The sequence below is a fragment of the Crocodylus siamensis genome, chromosome 1, assembly GCF_052110815.1.
Source record: "Crocodylus siamensis isolate JL-2025a chromosome 1, ASM5211081v1, whole genome shotgun sequence".
Taxonomy (NCBI): Eukaryota; Metazoa; Chordata; order Crocodylia; family Crocodylidae; genus Crocodylus; species Crocodylus siamensis.
In genome coordinates, this window is record NC_143395.1 from 189,003,163 (window position 1) to 189,020,922 (window position 17,760).

General features: G+C 42.7%; 1 protein-coding gene across 4 annotated transcripts in view; it reads left to right on the forward strand.

The window, feature by feature from the left end:
* Window positions 1-17,760, forward strand: part of ESF1 (ESF1 nucleolar pre-rRNA processing protein) — a 73,573-nt gene that overhangs the window by 27,627 nt on the left and 28,186 nt on the right. For all 4 annotated transcript variants that reach the window (XM_090051231.1, XM_090051217.1, XM_090051240.1 and 1 more), the window contains one exon: window positions 3,748-3,909. In XM_090051231.1, coding sequence (XP_089907357.1) covers window positions 3,748-3,909 — 162 coding nt within the window. The remainder of the gene's footprint in view (window positions 1-3,747; window positions 3,910-17,760) is intronic.

Genomic DNA, 17,760 nt, shown 5'->3' on the forward strand with positions numbered 1-17,760 from the left:
AGCAGTGTAAGCTGCATGCTGCTGCCCTGGGGCCAGGCTGGGGAAAGGGCTTATTGCCCTGGGCTGTAACATGGACAGAGCCTGCTGGTGCAGAGCAACAGTAAAGGTAGGGAGGAAAGTAGGGGGAGGTGGGAGAGCAGAGGCTTTGCAGTTGGGAGATGGGAGTGAAGAGGCTGAAAGCGGGAGATGGTGGGGTGCAGAGGTAGCTAAGAGGAGCCGTACCTGCAGCTATAGCCCCAACCCGGGGTGTAGAGGCTGGAGCCTGAGCCACAGCAGCTGCCTGCCCACTCACTGCCTCTACTTGATTCTAAGGCGGGGGCTTTTATTCTCATGTGAATTAGGGTGGGGGGAGGAACCTTGTCTTAGAAGGAAGTTCTGTATTTACTTGATTCTGTTTTCATCTGGATCATGGTATATGTGTGAGAAGTCACCAGGACATTTGATGCATATGCATAGGTATGGAGGAGTGGAGGATTCCCAGACCTTCTATCCATCCCCTCTTTAGCCCGCTGAGACGGAATTCAAAAGCCAGACCAAATCCAGATAGTTGGTGCCTCAATGACTGTAGTTATATGTACATCTGGGAATCAAACCCAGGTCTCCTGTGTGGCAGACAAGGATTAAAATTTTAAGAAACCACCCTAAATAAGTTTCCAGTGACTTCTCTATTGTTTCTGAATGATTCATGCATTTCTATGGTGTTACCAACAGTGTCCGTGAAAGTCACTCAATTTTCCAGATGTCTTCATAATAAAAGGAGTTATTTTAGTTTTCCACCTTCCACTCCTAGAATATTTCCAGCTTCTCTACATAGGGTTTGTTTTGTAAAACATAATGTCTACTCACGTTTGTATTCCTCAGTAAATTTCGTTCATGAGCCTATTGAAGGAAGCAAGGAAAAAACATAGTCATTCAGCCATGGCTAGTTTGCTAGTTGAAGGTAATCGTTTCCTTTCTGCACTAAGAATAACCTAACTTCACCCAACCATTTTGTGATTCTAAGAATATGGCCTCAGTTAAACCATCTGACACTGTTATAAATCAATAATCCTATGTCTTGAGCCTCTACTTCGACATGTCTAAATTGCTTCAATTATTAAGAGCTCTCACAATTGTCAGATTCAAAGTTTGAACCACCTCGTTTTGAATACCTTTATCTTTTAATGTTGGTGGCCACTGTTAACAGCTTAATCAGTTCTTGCATTTGTTTTTCCCATCTTCTTCCTGACAACTGTAAATTTTACCAAAAACCTGACACCGGTACCGTCATCTGAACAAATTAAGAATACACATTCTTATTCTAGTCCAGTTTTCAGCTGCTGGCTTGGTTTCCTTCACACACTAATTATAGTCTTTAATTGTGTTTCTGCTGCAAGGCAACCTTTAATGTACCATGATTTTTCTGTTTGATCCAAAAAGTCTTTGAACAGACTGTTGGCACAAGAAGGGATTACCTTTCTTAATCAGCATCAGAAAGTGGTTCCTGATGCTGCGTGATACAGTGTGACATGTGAAAGCTAGCAGCAGATTTTGCACACACACTAGACAACTGCAGGAAACCCAGAATAAATCAAATGGTTTTGCTCTTCTGTAAGCAAGGAGTTTTACGGATTGTTTGTAGGTAATGTAGAACATCAAATGTTTTTAGAAACTATACACCCTGAGCAAAGAAAGCATATCCTTTTGCTGTTTGAACATGCAAAGCCTCTTACACTACCATGACTGCTTAATTTTTCTTTCTTAGGTAACAATAAACTTTTAGTGGGATGTAAGCAAAAACAAAATGGGCATTGTGCAAACAAACACTGAACTGTGTTGTAATAGGCACTGTCTGTCAGCTGTGTCAAGCACTGGGAAACATTTACTTGTGTGGTTCTGCTAAACAAATTAAACCCGCTTATTACAGTATAGCAATTAATACTGTGTACTATAAGACCATAAAGTGAGCTTCTTTGAGCAAGAGAACATCTTTTTTCACCCTGTTGAACTGTCCCTAATCCCAAGAAAATACCTTCTTCCCCACAACCCTTCCTCCCAAACCATTAAATCCACTTGGAGTTATCTTACAGAGAAGTCCCTCTGAGACTTTGTTTCTAGCTACTAATGGCCAAAGTGGAAAACAGTTAATTGAAAGGCAATGTCTTTTTTGTCCCAGCTACGGAATTGTCCCCTGAGCAGCAGCAACAACATCATCAGGCCAGCATTAGATGATGGAATTGTATCACTGTATCAAGTGTATTAGCCAGTAGCATGTAACTAAGGATGGATGACTGAGCCTTCAACCCCAGGTGCTGACTTGGGGAAAGTGCCACCCACAGATTGGCAGCTGCCACTGCTGCTCAGGGCACAAATTGCTTTTTATGCCTCTCACATCAGCCCTTCCTTTGAACAAACAGCAAACCTCCTGGCCTGCAAATATTAATAGTACCACATACCTGCTTTTTTTTTCTCCACAGAGCCTGTAGTTTGGAGTCGGTGAAGTAGCTGCAGCATTTTAAAAAAGCTCATGAAATTCAACTTGCATACATTTGTCACAAGTCAAATTGTAGTTCTTGCTACTAACTGGGGGTGTAGAATACTCCCCAGTTGTACAGTTGAAATGCTTCCAGTATTCCCATTTACTAATCGCAACTGGCATTACCTGCTCAGTACAGTTCAGCAACTGGACATCTAGACCAGGGGTTGTCAACCGTGGGTACACATGCCTGCAGAGGTACTTGGGAATGCCCTAGCGGGTACGTGTGGGTAGGCAGGGATGGCACCCACCACTCCACACTGCCACCTCCCAGGAGCAGCGCCAGGAGGATAAGGGCAGTGGCACTCCTTTGTGGGCTGCACAGGCGCTGCCTGGCTACCCAGACGCAAGGGAGCGGGAAGTTCGCACGCACTGCTGCCACTGCCACCCACACTGCCGCTGCTCCGCATCCAGCCGTGTGCCACCTCCCTCCCCCCAAAACTCTGCGTCCTGCAGCCAGGGGTACACTTATTAAAATAGGTTGAAAACCCCTGATTTGGAGTCTGCAAACAGGGAGAGAGCACCAGGAGTACTAGATATCTGTGAGAACTGGATGTTCATAGTAGCTATTGTCATGTAATGTTTCAAGGGAAGGTGCTTTCAGGGAACACAAGACCATCTTCTGTTTTTGTCTTGGCCATGAATGAATGATGCCACAGAATGTAAAAAAAAAAAGTCTGTTGTGGTGGAGTATTACCAGAAAAACTTGAAAAAGCAGCACACACTTAACTTGCTGTCTCTGGGGAACTGAAGTTTTAGACAGTGTAGTTATTTTTTTGGTGCTTTTTTGTTTTTTCACATTCACTTCCACGTGCACGCATTGCAAACAAATAGGTCCGGAGGTACTGTAAGGAATATCCTGTAACTGATCTATTCAGCAGGCCACAGGACTATTAGGTAGGAACTCCTGACTTCCAATATTGACTCCTTTCTGAGGCTTTAGGCCACTCATTCTGGATCAGGAGACAAACTGAAGTTAATATGTGGTCAAAAATAGATGGTTTCATTTGGTTTTATGTAGCAGTATATTTTCAAAGTGCTTTACCAAATGTAGTTGGTTTTTATTATAATTATTTTTAGGCATAGAGAACTCTTTCATCGACTTTCTTTGCCATCCAATTCCTCTCTCCACTTTCTGATTTTCTTATTTGATCTTTGTATTACCTAAAAATAGTCTTACTTACATCTAGATTGAGACTTTCTGCAGTTGTTTTACAGTTTGTCTTTTTTAGGTCATGATGTAGCCCATCAAACAGAAGATGTCAAACTCAAGAGAAGTCAAAAGGATGATGAAGAACAAATTGCCAGATACAGAGAACTTTTACAGAATATCCAAGAAAAAGAAAAAAAATGGGAAGAAAATGATATGGAAATGGAGATTAAATGGGTTCCAGGTAAATTTATGATATTTTTTTTTTTCCTTTTCTGACTTGGAAAAGCAAATAATGTTATTATTGGCCTACATACTGAAGTACAGAGTAAAGAGAGGGACTTACGGCAATAGAAATTATGACCGGTATTTTTTTTTTTCATTTTTCACCATTGAAATCCAGATGGGTGATAGTCAAGGGAAAATGGGAGGAAATATGATTAAGCACCAGTTCCCAGCTGAGGGTTGTCTGTCTAGTGTATAGTTCCTGCCAGGCATTTTTTTTCCTTTGGTGCTTGCTTTGTCATTTGTCGTCTTAGAGATTTTCTTGAATTGATTGATTTTATTTATTTGTGCGTGTCTGAAAATCATAACAGAACTATTTACATTTTAGGAAACAAAAATTGTTGGTTTCCCTATGTTAACATTAGAGAAGTATAAGACATTTCTCATTCAGAATGAAGATTGCTTACCTCGAAGTATCCAGCATATTAATGTGTGGATATTAGTGTTTATTCTTTGATTTGTAACTGGTTGAGGAATGGTGTGATGTGAAATTTCAGATAGCTGGAGATGATTGCTCAAGTTAGGGTTCAGTTTTTGCACCTACTTATTTTATATTTGTATTACAACTTAAAATTAGTTTAAGGCATGTTTTCAAAACATATAGCCATCCACATCCTGGATGAATGTAAGTGTAATATAATATTTCTCCAAAATAGAAATACTTTCAGGCATGTTGTGAATTTAAGTTGGCAAAAAACTAGGTGGTGTTTTTTCACCTGCAAAATCCATTGCCTCAATCATCTGCTTATAGCCTAATCCTTTAGGGTATCATTCCTTTGAAATAATAAGAATATCTACCAAATGTGCTGCCCATTGTGTTGGATTTCTTTGAAATAAGTGGATATATCTTTCATAATTGTGATTTTGACAGCATTTGTGTTTGTGAGCCAGCTGTTCTCTTTAAATACAGTGCCATTTATCAAAAAGCAGGTTCAGATCGTTTGGCAGAGAGGAGGAGGCTGGAAATTCTGTCACTTACCTATGAGGTATTTACTGGGATTGTTCCTATTAGAATCCATTACATTTCCAAAGTTTCTGCCCTACACACTGGAAGGAAAACATGACTTAAAAGGCCCAGAAGAGTGCTACTTGTAGGCTTTAAAATGTTTTCTGACATTTTGGGTTTTGGTTTTTGTGTATTAAAATTCATCATCATTTGACAATCCTGGACTAGGGCAGATCAGACTTCTTGATTTGTTGCTAGAATATTGATATTTTTCTGTTCATGAAAATATGTACACTAGGTGATTGTAGAGCAACTCTTCAGTGGTTGAAAGTTTTTTTGTTTGTTTTTTTTTTTAAATTGGCCCAGGAGGGGCAGGAGGTATTAGATCTTAATACTGCAATGTTTCTATATATAGAAAAACTTATTTAACAGCAAAAGATTTTATAATTTTTTTCTGGTTCAAGCCTGGAAACCTTAGAGGAAGAATAAATTGCTAATTTGGGAACTTAAAGCAGTAGACCACGTGAATACGTTTTGCAGGCAACATGCTCATCTGTTTCCTGTGTTCTAGCTTCTACTACTGTATTAACCTAATCTACAACTTGAATCCCCCTTTCTCTAAAGTACAAAACTGATTACATATGTAACAAGCACGTGAATGGTATGAGTTTTCTGTGTTTGTGTAATACTGGGGTTTTTCCTCACATACAACATGCACCTTTTCCCTCAAAACTAGGTATTAGAAATGAGAGGTGAGAACTTTAAGTGAGGAATGCAGTAATAGCAGCTTCTGTAACTTACGCCTCTGCTAGGGGAAAGAGAAGGTAACACACGTGCAGTGAGCACTCCGGGTACTGCAGCTGCTTACTGGACATGTTCTCTTTCTCCCTGCAACTGATTCAGCAGGAGCCTCTACCCCAGCACCTGAGCAGAGGCTTTTACTGAAATAGGTGAGTGGGTCCTCAGTTGATTCTGTAGATGCAGCTGGCTACCTACCCACCTAGCTCAGGTCAAGAAGAGGGCTTGGGCATTTTTCCTAGCCAGCAGCGCCTCTGCTGTTCTGTAGCCAGGAGGATTAACAGAGTAGTTAAACCACCTCCAACAAACAGTGTTTATCAAGACAGTCATTTTATCTTTTCAAATGTATGTAAATCACTTCAGATATCATACCTAGCAGATGACTGGGTGGCACCCAGTTGATTTCATGGGTACATACCAAGGCTGGCAGCCACTTCCGTGCGCTGAATGTGGTGGGTTCCCCCCCCCACCCATATTTGATTGGCTATGGGGCCCTGGTGGCCCTGCCCCTCACTGCTGATTAGCTGCAGTGGCTGTCTGTCATGCAGCTGCCCCCCGCCCTCCACTGATGGGTGGAGAAGAGCAGGGCTGTATGACAGACCTCCCTCAAAACCAATAAGTAGCAAGGAGTGGAAGCACAGCCATCTTGCTGTGCCAGCAGCCCCCTCTCCCCAGTGGGATGTGCAGCTGGGCCCCAAGGGAGCCAACACTTTATTTTTGGTAAGTTGTATTTATTTATTTTTCCTGAGCCCACCCGAAATATCAGTTTCTGCGAAAATTGCACAATCGCAGTTTTGGTAGGTTCCTAATTGTACCTTCCAAGAAACAGCTTTCGGTCCGTAAGGGTGGAAGACTGGCATAAAGCAGTCTTCCTCAGGATGGCTTTTGGTGACTGTAGCATGTATAAAACCTTTCAGCAGGTTATACTTGAAATTTTATAGCAGGAAATAAGCCATTACATTCGTTTGTGCATCTATTTGCCTCATTTGAAAAAGAACCACCCCCACTAAATGTCTTATTTTCTTACTTCATAACCCATACCTTTTCCTCCAAAACTTATTGGGAAAATCTGAGCTACATCTTATGCAAGGAAAAGGGCTCCCCATGGGTCCAAAAATGTGTGTGTAGCAGGGGGTGTTGAGGTGATGACAGCATTAATTGTCACAGCTCTAGGAATATCTCCCCCACCTAATTTGTGGACCTATGGGGAGTTCCCCTTCTCAGCTATGCACTGGATCAGGATGGTGTATGGGATTGGTCCTTGGACAGACTTGATACAGTGGGTCTGACCCAGCACAGGGTCCTAGACCCAGCACATGGCTCCAGAGCCAGTGCACAGTCCTGGACTCAGAATGCAGTCCCTGCAGTGCTGCCCCAGTGCAACATATTGGACTGGGTGCTGGCACTCTGAATTGGGTCTTGCTGGAGTGGGCTGCCACAGTGTATTGGATTGGACCCTGCTGCATGGGCACAGTGCAGCATGCTATTGTCAGGCCCAAGCAAGCAGCCCCGTGCCCCAGAGACCTGACATCCAAGGTATGATTCCCTCTCTCCCCTTCCCTTCTTAGGGCCTTTCAAAAATAGGGGCATATTATATGCATGAAAATATAGTAAGTACCTAAAAATTGTATCTCCTGCACCAGTCTGAGTAGTAAAGAAATTTAAAATAATCTTTAGGCACAGTGAGAATAGTGGATTGATGGAAGGGCTGGTGATGAAATGAAGATTTACTTGTTCTGGCATTTTGAAGACTAGAAGCAGAGATGGGAAACCATCTTGGTAAAAACACTTGAGATTTTTGTTTACGAAGTGAAAGAAACTGAAATTACCATGGTGGCTCAAATATGAGAAGTTACTTTAAAAAAAAAAAAAAAGGATTTTTTTTTCCCCCTGTGGTTTTGTAAAAACAACCCCCCCACAACAAATAACTATGTGCCAGCACTCCAACCTGAGATTTGAAAGCCAAATTTTGCTTTTGCGCTTGAACATTATCTCTAGTCGGAGACTTCCCAAGCTGAATTCTGTTCTTGCTTATGTCTGTGCAGCACTTTGGGACTGTGTGAGAGCCCTAACTATAACTGACTGTCAACAGAATTGTCTGTTCAGATAGATTTCATAGACATCAGGGCTGGAAGGGACCTCGGAAGATCATTGAGTCCAGCCCCTGCCCAAAGGGCAGGAAGTCAGCTGGGGTCATAGGATCCCAGCAAGATAAGCATCCAGTTTACTCTTGAAGGTGTTCAATGTAGGTGCTTGAACCACCTCCGCTGGCAGACTGTTCCAGACCTTGGGGGCTCGGACAGTAAAGAAATTCTTCCTTAGGTCCAGCCTGAAAAGTTTTTGCACTAGTTTATAACGGTTCGACCTCGTCATCCCTTGGGGTGCTCTGGTGAACAAACTTTCCCCCAGAAACTGGTGGTCGCCCCTGATAAACTTATAGGTGGCCATCAGATCACCCCTGAGCCTGCGCTTTTCCAGGCTAAAGAGCCCCATGGCTCTCAGCCTGTTGTCGTAAGGTCTGTTTTCCTGACCTCTGATCATGCATGTGGCTCTTCTCTGGACTCTCTCAAGCTTCTCCATGTCCTTTTTAAATTGTGGAGCCCAAAACTGGATGCAGTTACTCCAGCTGCGGCCTCACCAGGGCCGAGTACAAGGGGAGAATGACATCCTGGGATTTGCTTGAGAAGCATCAATGGATGCAAGCCAGCATTTTAGTTGCTTTTACTAGCTGCAGCATCGCACTGCAGGCTCATGTTCATCTTGTGGTCAATCATGACCCCCAGGTCTCTTTCTTTTCTAGTGCTAGCCAGCATAGCACTGCCGAGCCTATAAGGATGCTGCAGGGTTTTCTTCCCAAGGTGGAGAACCTTGCATTTTTCAGTGTTAAATACTATCAGGTTCTCGTCCGCCCATTTGCTGATCCTGTCCAGGTCAGCCTGGATCACTCTGATTTGAGCAAGATCAGAATCCAGCTCCTTCTTTTATAGTTTTTTAGGTCCTGCATATGTAGTAAAATTAAATTTTGTAACTTGGAAGGTCAGATATGATTCAATATACTCAGGAATCAGTTCGGCTGAATAAAAAGTGCTATCTTTATTGCATCATTTTCAGGCATATAATTCAGTGCCTAACAGAACATTTGAAAGCTTGTCTACCTTTATGCCAATAATGTTAATCCAATAAAAGATACCACCTCCCAAAAAATCCTTGCCTGTCGTGCAAGTCCTGGATCATCACAGCTACAACTTGATTCTAGTACTAGTTCAGCAACAAAACAACAAAAAAAAATTTAAAGTATAAGTGAAGTATTGAAAGTATAAGTATGTAACTGCAGAAAATATCATTTTTCTCTTTTTTTTTTTCTGACATGAATTCTTAAAGGTAAATTTAGTGAGAAAATGTGTCTTTACTCATGGTTAACTGATTTTTAAAGACTGAAATGAAATGGCTGAATCTCTGTGTTATACTTCAGCTATCCACAGTGTGTCAGTAATTGCATGCAAGAAGTTGCCTCTCTTTAATGATTTCTAATTCATTGTTCCATTGGGCATCAGAATTAGTTGAACATGTTTGCATGTATATGTGGCTGTTACAAGATTTCCAGAAGGATGTCTTGTTGCTGCCAGTAATGAATTCCTGTTATGTCTGTAGCATATATTCAGCATGTAGGCAAAGAGGTTGAATGTAGCTGTCTGTGGACAGGGAGAACAAGAAGAATTCATTGCAAAGCAGAGCTCATGGCATTGAAACGTGTCTTAATTTGTTGTCTGGTATAATACAGTATTTGGTTTAAATCAACATTCATCTCGGCACTCTTGTGAATACATACTTACAGACCATTACAGTGCAATCACATATTGCTTTTCTCTGAGATCTTGTCCTTGTACAGTATACAAAATGAGCTACTGTTAATTGGCTGGGTAGGCATTATTTTGTTTATCCTTGTCATTCTCTGTGTGTCTCCAAGCCTAATTTAAACATTGCACCTATTTAAACCCTGCACTGAAATACCCAGCTTTTCTCTGGTACGGTCACTGTAGTATAATTGTTTTGCAAACACTGAATCCATCTTCATAATGTATTTTGAAGCAAAGTGGTAGTATCCCTGTTTCACAGGTCATAAGTTAGACATAGAAGAGTTAAAGGCCAAAATTATTCCGTTGAGTTTGGGAGCCCTGTGTGAGATGCCTTGGTCCTGTTTTTTCATAGATTCATAGACATTAGGGCTGGAAAGGAGCTTGGAAGATCATCAAGTCCAGCCTCCTGCCCCAGAGGCAGGAAGTCAGCAGGGCTCATAGGATCCCAGCAAGATAAACATCCAAATGTCTCTTGAAGGTGTTCGAAGTTGGTGCTTGAACCACCTCTGGCGGCAGTCTATTCCAGACCTTAGGGGCTCAGACAGTAAAGAAGTTCTTCCTTATGTCTAGCCTGAAATGGTCATGGAGGAGTTTGTGACTGTTTGATCTTGTTCTCTCTTGAGGCGCTCTGGGGAACAGACATTCCCCCAGATCCTGGTGAACACCCCAATAAACTTTTGGCAGCCATCAGATCACCCCTGAGCCTGTGCTTTTCCAGGCTGAAGAGTCCCATGGCTCTCAGCCTGTCGTCATAAGGTCTGTTTTCCTGACCTCTGATCATACGTGTGGCTCTCCTTTTCACCCTCTCAACGTTCTCCGCATCTTCTTTTGAATTGTGGAGCCCTGGACGCAGTACTCCAGCTGTGGCCTCACCATGGCTTAGTACAAGAGGAGAATGATGTCCTGGGATTTGCTTGAGAAGCATCTATGGATGCAAGACAGCGTTTTGGTCACTTTACTAGTCACAGCATCACATTGAAGGCTCATGTTCATCTTGTGGTCAATCACGACCCCCAAGTCCCTTTCATCCATAGTGCTAGCCAGCATAGCTCTGCCGAGCCTATAAGGATGCCGCAGATTTTTCTTCCCAAGGTGGAGAACCTTGCATTTTTCGGTGTTAAACACCATCCGGTTCTCGTCTGCCCATTCCCTGAACCTGTCAAGGTCAGCCTATATCACCCTCCTGTCCTCAGGTGTGGATGCTTGTCATTGGTGAACTTGGCCAATCTGTTTCTGATGTCAGTGTCCACATTATTAATGAAGATGTTGAATAATATAGGCCCAAAGACAGAGCCTTGAGGGTCCCCATTGGTCACAGCGCACCATGATGACTGACTTCCATCAACTACCACCCTCTAGGTCTGACTATGGAGCCAATTCCCCAGCCAGCAGACTGTGGTGAAGCTGTAGCCACAGTTGGCCAGTTTTGCTAAAGTGATGATGGGATACCAGGTCGAAGGCTTTTTTGAAGTCAAGATATCTGGCATCAATCTCTTCCCCCTTGTCCAGGTGATAAGTCACTTGGTCGTAAAAGGAAATGAGATTGGTCAAGCAAGACCTACCCACGACACACCTGTGCTAGCTATCCCTCAGGATTTTGCCATCAGCCAGTCTGTTGAGAATGATCTCTTTGATAACCTTTTCTAGGATCTTTCCCAAGATAGAGGTCAGGCTGATGGGCCTGTAATTTGTTGGATCTGCTTTCCTCCCTTTCTTGAAGATAAGCACCATATTGGCCTTCTTCCAATCATCAGGCACTTCACCAGAACACCAAGAGTTTTTAGCATACTTCACACTTTTGTAGTACTTCATATGTTCAGCATCCAACTACCATTTGATTTCAGCGTAGTTATGAACATTTCTGCAAATCTAGCTCCAGCTATGTTAACCTGGGTAACCCAAAAAAATGAGTTTATAATTAGTGGTCAACTGTGACAACTTTTGTTTAAGTGACTTTCTTGGCACCACATAGGAACAACATAGCAGACACAGGGATGGAATTTAGTTCCTGAGAGGGTCATTCATCTGTCTCAACCAGGAGATTTATTTGGTTTGATTTTGATTTGTTTTTCCCCTGGTAAATGAGGCCTTCATAGTTTTGAGCACTTACTTTGCAGACATGATACTCTACTATAGAGCAACACTTTGACACTGCTCTGATTCGTAAGTGGGTTTGGGACCTTTAAAACTACTGTGCTGATCTGGTGATTAAGCTAAGCAATTAGCTGTGACTAGTAGTATGCTTACACAGGTTTCCCTAGGTTTATGTTGTGTGTGCGTTCCTGGAAAATGACACACAACTTGAATTCCTATAAAGGGAACCCATTTTATAATGTAACAAATGGAGAGAGGTTTCAAGACTTTGATTGTACTGATCCCCAGACCCATTTCTACCACTTTTACAAGACAACTCACCAACAGCAGACAGTGCACACAAATACAGGGCACTATCATAATGGGGATGGCAGCTACAGAAATACGTACTGCAGACAATGAGCGAGGAGTGCAGATCCACACAGGAGACTATATTTTGGTGCGTCACTTCCGCGATGCATCGCACAAAGCAGCTGACTATAGGTTTCCACCACGCCGATCACATCAGAGTAAATTTACCTCATATAACAAATTTTTGGTATAAAAATGGTCATCGCATAATAGTGAATTCTCACATACAGAACCCTCATAAAGCAAGGGAAACCTGTATCTGCTTTGGGGACCAGCTGCTAGAGCAAATGAGAGATACTTTGCCTGAGAGTCTCAAAGCTCTTCAGTTCTTAGTGGTTATAAACCCTTCTGCCTTAGCATCCTTCCATATCCATCTGGTTTCTGTCTCTAGTTCCCTCTGCTCTGGTGCCCACTTCTAGGCCCTTGTCCTTGTTCTTCTTCCTTCACCCTCTTGTTTTAGGCAGAAGGCAGAGCAGGGTGGCACCTTTTAGACTACCTTGTTTAGAGAGGCATAAACTTTCATTGGCAATAGCCTTACTTTCTCAGATGCTGAATCCAGAGAGCAAGTTAGCCTGTTCATGCCACATTTGTATTGTCTGGGGTATAGGTAGTGAAAGCAGAAGAGATGTTACTGTCTGCTTATCTTTTGTTCTGGTATATGGCACTGCAGAGCCCTTCCCCCTGTAGTTGTTAAGAGGACCATGATTGGGGAAGTGCTGCATTTCCTGGAAACGAAACTTTTTTTTTTTTTTTTTTAGTGAAGGGCACATGCACAGTCTTTTTGCATATAAGAGTTAAGAATAGAACAACATGTTCCGTGCAGGTGGAATGCCTTCAGACATCCAACTGGAGATCTGTGACTGCTTACTCAAACCACAGGTCTCAGATTCTTTTAACAGGGGGAAGTAGGTTGATACACCAGATAGAATTTTTTTCTTAATAAATTCCGAAGTGATTTTTATTTGTTTTGACAATTTTTGTGAATCTTAAAATAGATTTTTTTTTAGTCATCTTTTACAATTTCTTAACCTTTTCAGAATGAGTTTTGTCTGTTCCTCTGTTTCTGTTGCCAAACCATGCGCTTATCTAACCCAGTCCTGTACCGCAGGAGAACTTTTGCAAAAGGATTTTAATAACCAGATGTTTAAAATGAAAAGAAAATTAAGAAACTAGCATACGAAAATTTTTAAATGGAAAGTCTGAGTTCTGAAGTAATTTAAAAATTTAAATGTTGGCACAAATTTTCACACAATGATAGAAAGCATGTTTTATGAATGATTCAAGGATAACAATCATTCACAATCATTTTAACCTAAGTTCAGTACCAGCAAAAATCTGTTAGATGCAGTTCAGGCTTCTTAGCTCTGTTTCCTTAGGTACAAAATGATTGTTTCTAAATGTCTGTTTTCTTATAGTCCACATTTATTTCAGTTGCTTTTTCGTAGCAGCTTTAGCCAGCTCTCCAAGTTCTTTAAATATTCCCATAGATGATAAATGTGCAAGATTACAATTGCATTCCTCATACCTTTATTATTATTATTATTATTATTATTATTATTATTATTATTATTATTATTATTTGATGTGTAACTAGGGGCATTGATTCTTTGGGAGAAATGAGTTGTTGGACACTGGAGTTAAGAGAATTTTAATTTGTTCCTATTCTAGGTAAAAGTAATATAATAGGGTATAGAACCAGAAGGAACCCCCTGGCTTCCGGAGCCTAGTCCAGCTGTTTTGCATTTTATAAGCAACTACAGCCTTATAAAATTCCCTTTCCTAAAATGCTCAAGATCCATCTTAAAGACAATTGTATGTTGCCTCTTCTACTCCTGGTGAAGGCTGTTCCAGAATCTCACTGTTCTAATGATTAAAAATCTTTTTATTTTCCAGACCAAATTTCATAGATTTCATGGATTTCATAGACATTAGGGTTGAAAGGGACCTTGGAAGATCATCGAGTCCAGCCCCCTGGCCAAAGGGCAGGAGGTCAGCTGGGGTCACAGGATCCCAGCAAGATAAGCACCCAATTTACTCTTGAGGGTATTCAATATAGGTGCTTGACCACCTCCAATGGCAGGCTGTTCCAGACCTTGGGGGCTCGGACACCAAAGAAATTCTTCCTTATGTCCAGCCTGAAACGGTCTTGCAGTAGTTTATGACCGTTCAACCTTGTCATCCTTTGGGGTGCTCTGGTGAAAAAACGTTTCCCCAGATACTGGTGGTCACCCCGATAAACTTGTAGGTGGCCATCAGATCACCCCGAGCCTGCGCTTTTCCAGGCTAAAGAGTCCCATGGCTCTCAGCCTGTCGTCATAAGGTCTGTTTTCCTGACCTCTGATCATACGCGTGGCTCTTCTCTGGACTCTCTCAAGCTTCTCCACATCCTTTTTGAATTGTGGAGCCCAAAACTTGACGCAGTACTCCAACTGCGGGCTCACCAAGGCCGAGTACAACAGGAGAATGACGTCCCAGGGTTTGCTTGAGAAGCATCTATGGATGAAAGCCAGTGTTTTGGTCGTTTTACTAGCCACAGCATCGCATTGGAGGCTCATGTTCATCTTGTGGTCAATGATGACCCCCAAGTCTCTCTCTTCCGTAGTGCAAGCCAGCGTAGCCTTGCCGAGCCTATAAGGATGCTGCAGGTTTTTCCTCCCAAGGTGGAGAACTTTACATTTTTTGGTGTTAAACACCATCAGGTTTTCGTTCGCCCATTTGCTGAGCCTGTCCAGGTCAGCCTGGATCACCTGCCTGCCTTCTGGTGTGGATGCTTTACCCCAAAGTTTGGTGTCATCGGCAAACTTGGCCAGTCTGCTTCTGACTCCAATGTCCACATCATTAATGAAGATGTTGAACAATATGGGTCCAAGGACAGAGCCTTGGGGGACCCCACTGGTCACAAGGCACCATGACAATTGATTTCCATCAATTACTACCCTCTGGGTCCGACCATGGAGCCAATTTCCCAGCCAGCGTATCGTGCTGGACCCAAGGTCACAATTGGCCAGTTTCGCCAAGAGGTGATCATGGGATACCAGATTGAAGGCTTTTTTGAAGTCAAGATATATGACATCAACCTCTTCTCCCTTGTCCAGGTGATAGGTCACCTGGTCGTAGAAAGAAGTGAGATTGGTCAAGCGAGACCTACCCACAACAAACCTGTGCTGGCTATCCCTTAGGATGTTGGCTTCGGCCAGTCCATTAAGAATGGCCTCTTTAATAAACTTTTCTAAGATCTTCCCCAGGATAGAAGTCAGGCTGATGGGCCTATAGTTAGCCGGATCCACTTTCCCCCCTTTCCTGAAGTGCCTCCTTCCAGTCTTCGGGCACTACACCAGAGCGCCAGGAGTTTTCAAAGATCCGTGCCAGAGGCTGGGCTATGACGCTCGCCAGCTCCTTAAGTACCCTGGGGTGTAGACTGTCAGGGCTGGCTGACTTGAAGGTATCCAGCCGCTCAGGGTATTCCTTCACGTGGTCAGCATTAATGGAGGGCAAGGGATCTAATTTAAATTTTAAATTTATTATAGCAATGGAGACACTGGGAGGCTTCCAAATTGCTTTAAAATTGAAAATACATCAATAAAACATTGTACTCAACTGATACCTATATATACACACGTGTGTGTTTCCTTTAACTGTGGACAAACATGGTTAGTTTATATTAGTCCTTTCTTGTGCCAACATTGTCCTTTATTTTAATTGGTTCTTTTCCCTTTCTGGTATTTTCTTCCCTGTAACAGGTTGGTTTGTCCCCTTAAGGCTACATAGAGCAGAGGTTCAGTTTCTACATAGAGAATCACTGTTCTCCTGGTAGAAACCAGAAGTGTACAGACTATCAGTTTTTTGTCTCGTGGAGCAAAAACAGCTGCTCTGGGAGAAAAATAACCCTGGAACAATCAGGGTTAAGTTGTTCCCAGGAAACTGAATGTCTGGATGCTTTCCCCTATCTCCAGGACCAGGAGACCAGGCAAAGGGGGAAAGACTCCTGTACCTTCCTGAGATGAGGGCTACCTCACTCTTTAAAAGTGGGCAGGGGCTTTACCCCATTGCCTCCTCTGCTTGGCTTGCAGAAGCCAAGTTCAGGGAGTGGCACTGTTTCCTAGTTTCTCCTCCTTCCCATTTCCTTCCCCCTCCAGCCCCTTCTCCAAGCCAGGGAAGTACCCAGCTTGGAGAAGGAGCTGGGGGCTATACCTCACTATTCCTTGTCCTCTCAGACTGGTTCAGAAGAGGAGAAGAGCAGCTGCTCCCTGCCTCTTCTGCAAGCCAGACACTGCCCTGCTTTGCCGTAGTTTCTCTCCATTCCCAGAGACTGAACACAAAATGGAGGCAGCTGCTCCTCAATACTGTTCCCCTAAACTTGATCGGGGCAGATGCAGGGAGTCTTTCATTGCTGCTCTGCTCTGCTCTCCCTGGGGATTGGGAGAGGTGGAGAAGGCACTGCTCCCTTTGCCTTTCCCAGATCAGGATTAAATCCCAGTTTTGGGAAGGCATGGAGAGTAGGTGAGAGGGAGTGGCTGCAGACTAAATGTTTGTACTGCTTCCTCTCCTAAAAGGATTTCTCATTTCCAGTAGAAATGAGTGCCTGTATGCAGCCTAAGAGGGAGTAGGCAGCCTTGTTGTAGACAGAACCCACAGCAGGTTGTTATCTAATGAGGGGGCATATCCCACTAGCAGTTAAAAACCCCAAAGTAGAGAACAGAGAATGGCAAGCTGGGGGAAGGAGCAACTTATGGCTAGGAGGCAGGCTGGAATCCAGGTAAGTTCGCTACCAGGACCGCCAGACAGTACGCTGCCAGAGCTAAAAAGCTTCTGCTATCGCCCAGAGAAGGGCTGACCATTTTGTTTGCTTGCTTTTTTGTTTAAATGCAAAGATTGTGTTTGTGTATAGCGGATTGACTGAGGAGCAAAGGGAGCGAAACCAGCCTGCAAGCCAGCCCGATCAAACTTATGCTCCCCAATCATATCTTTTGTTTTAGGTTAAGTGAGCCACGTTCTTTTTTTTGTCTTCTCATCTACAACTGTGTTTCTTCTCATTACAACATTGTCCTGGTCATTCTCGTAGCCCTTCTTTACACAGTTTATATGCTTGAATGAGGGGACTAGATTTTTACATATTGTTCCCAGTGAGGTCTCACCTTGTCTTGGATCATATTTATCTATTCATCACATTAGCTCATAATCATCTGGGATCAATTAGTCTGTACAGGTCCTTCTTTTACTTCTCTTTTGCTTCCAGCTGATGAGCCCCCAACAGATTGCTGCCTGGCAAAGTGATCTGCAGATCAGCTCTCAGCTTTGGTAAGCTTATAATAAATCTACCTGAAATAGACAGTTACTTTTTTTCCTTCTGCAGTCATAAGCCTTTTGACCACTTAAATACATTTTTATTTTAAGGAAGTGGTCTGGACAGTAGTTTCTGAGCCATTCTAATTGGTGGAGAAAGTCTTAATGCCTTTCTTGTGGTATTGGCAGTCTCATGAAAGGGCTATGCTTTCTTCCAAGTCTTACTTTGCCAGATGGATCAAATAATTCCATTTTCCAGGAAGATCAAAATTTGAAGTCCAGTACCCTCAGTTGAGCTTCATTCTGTTGAAGAAGTGACATGTGTCTCTATTTCAGTATCAGCCCTCTTCAGAGAGAATCTGCAAATTTATCACCTGACCATCTGAATTCTTTATCCAAGTATTACTGAGTTCAGTTGCTGTTATTTTGGATACAATTTCTGGACAACAGATGAGGCTACTGTCAGTGCTTTCTGGATAAC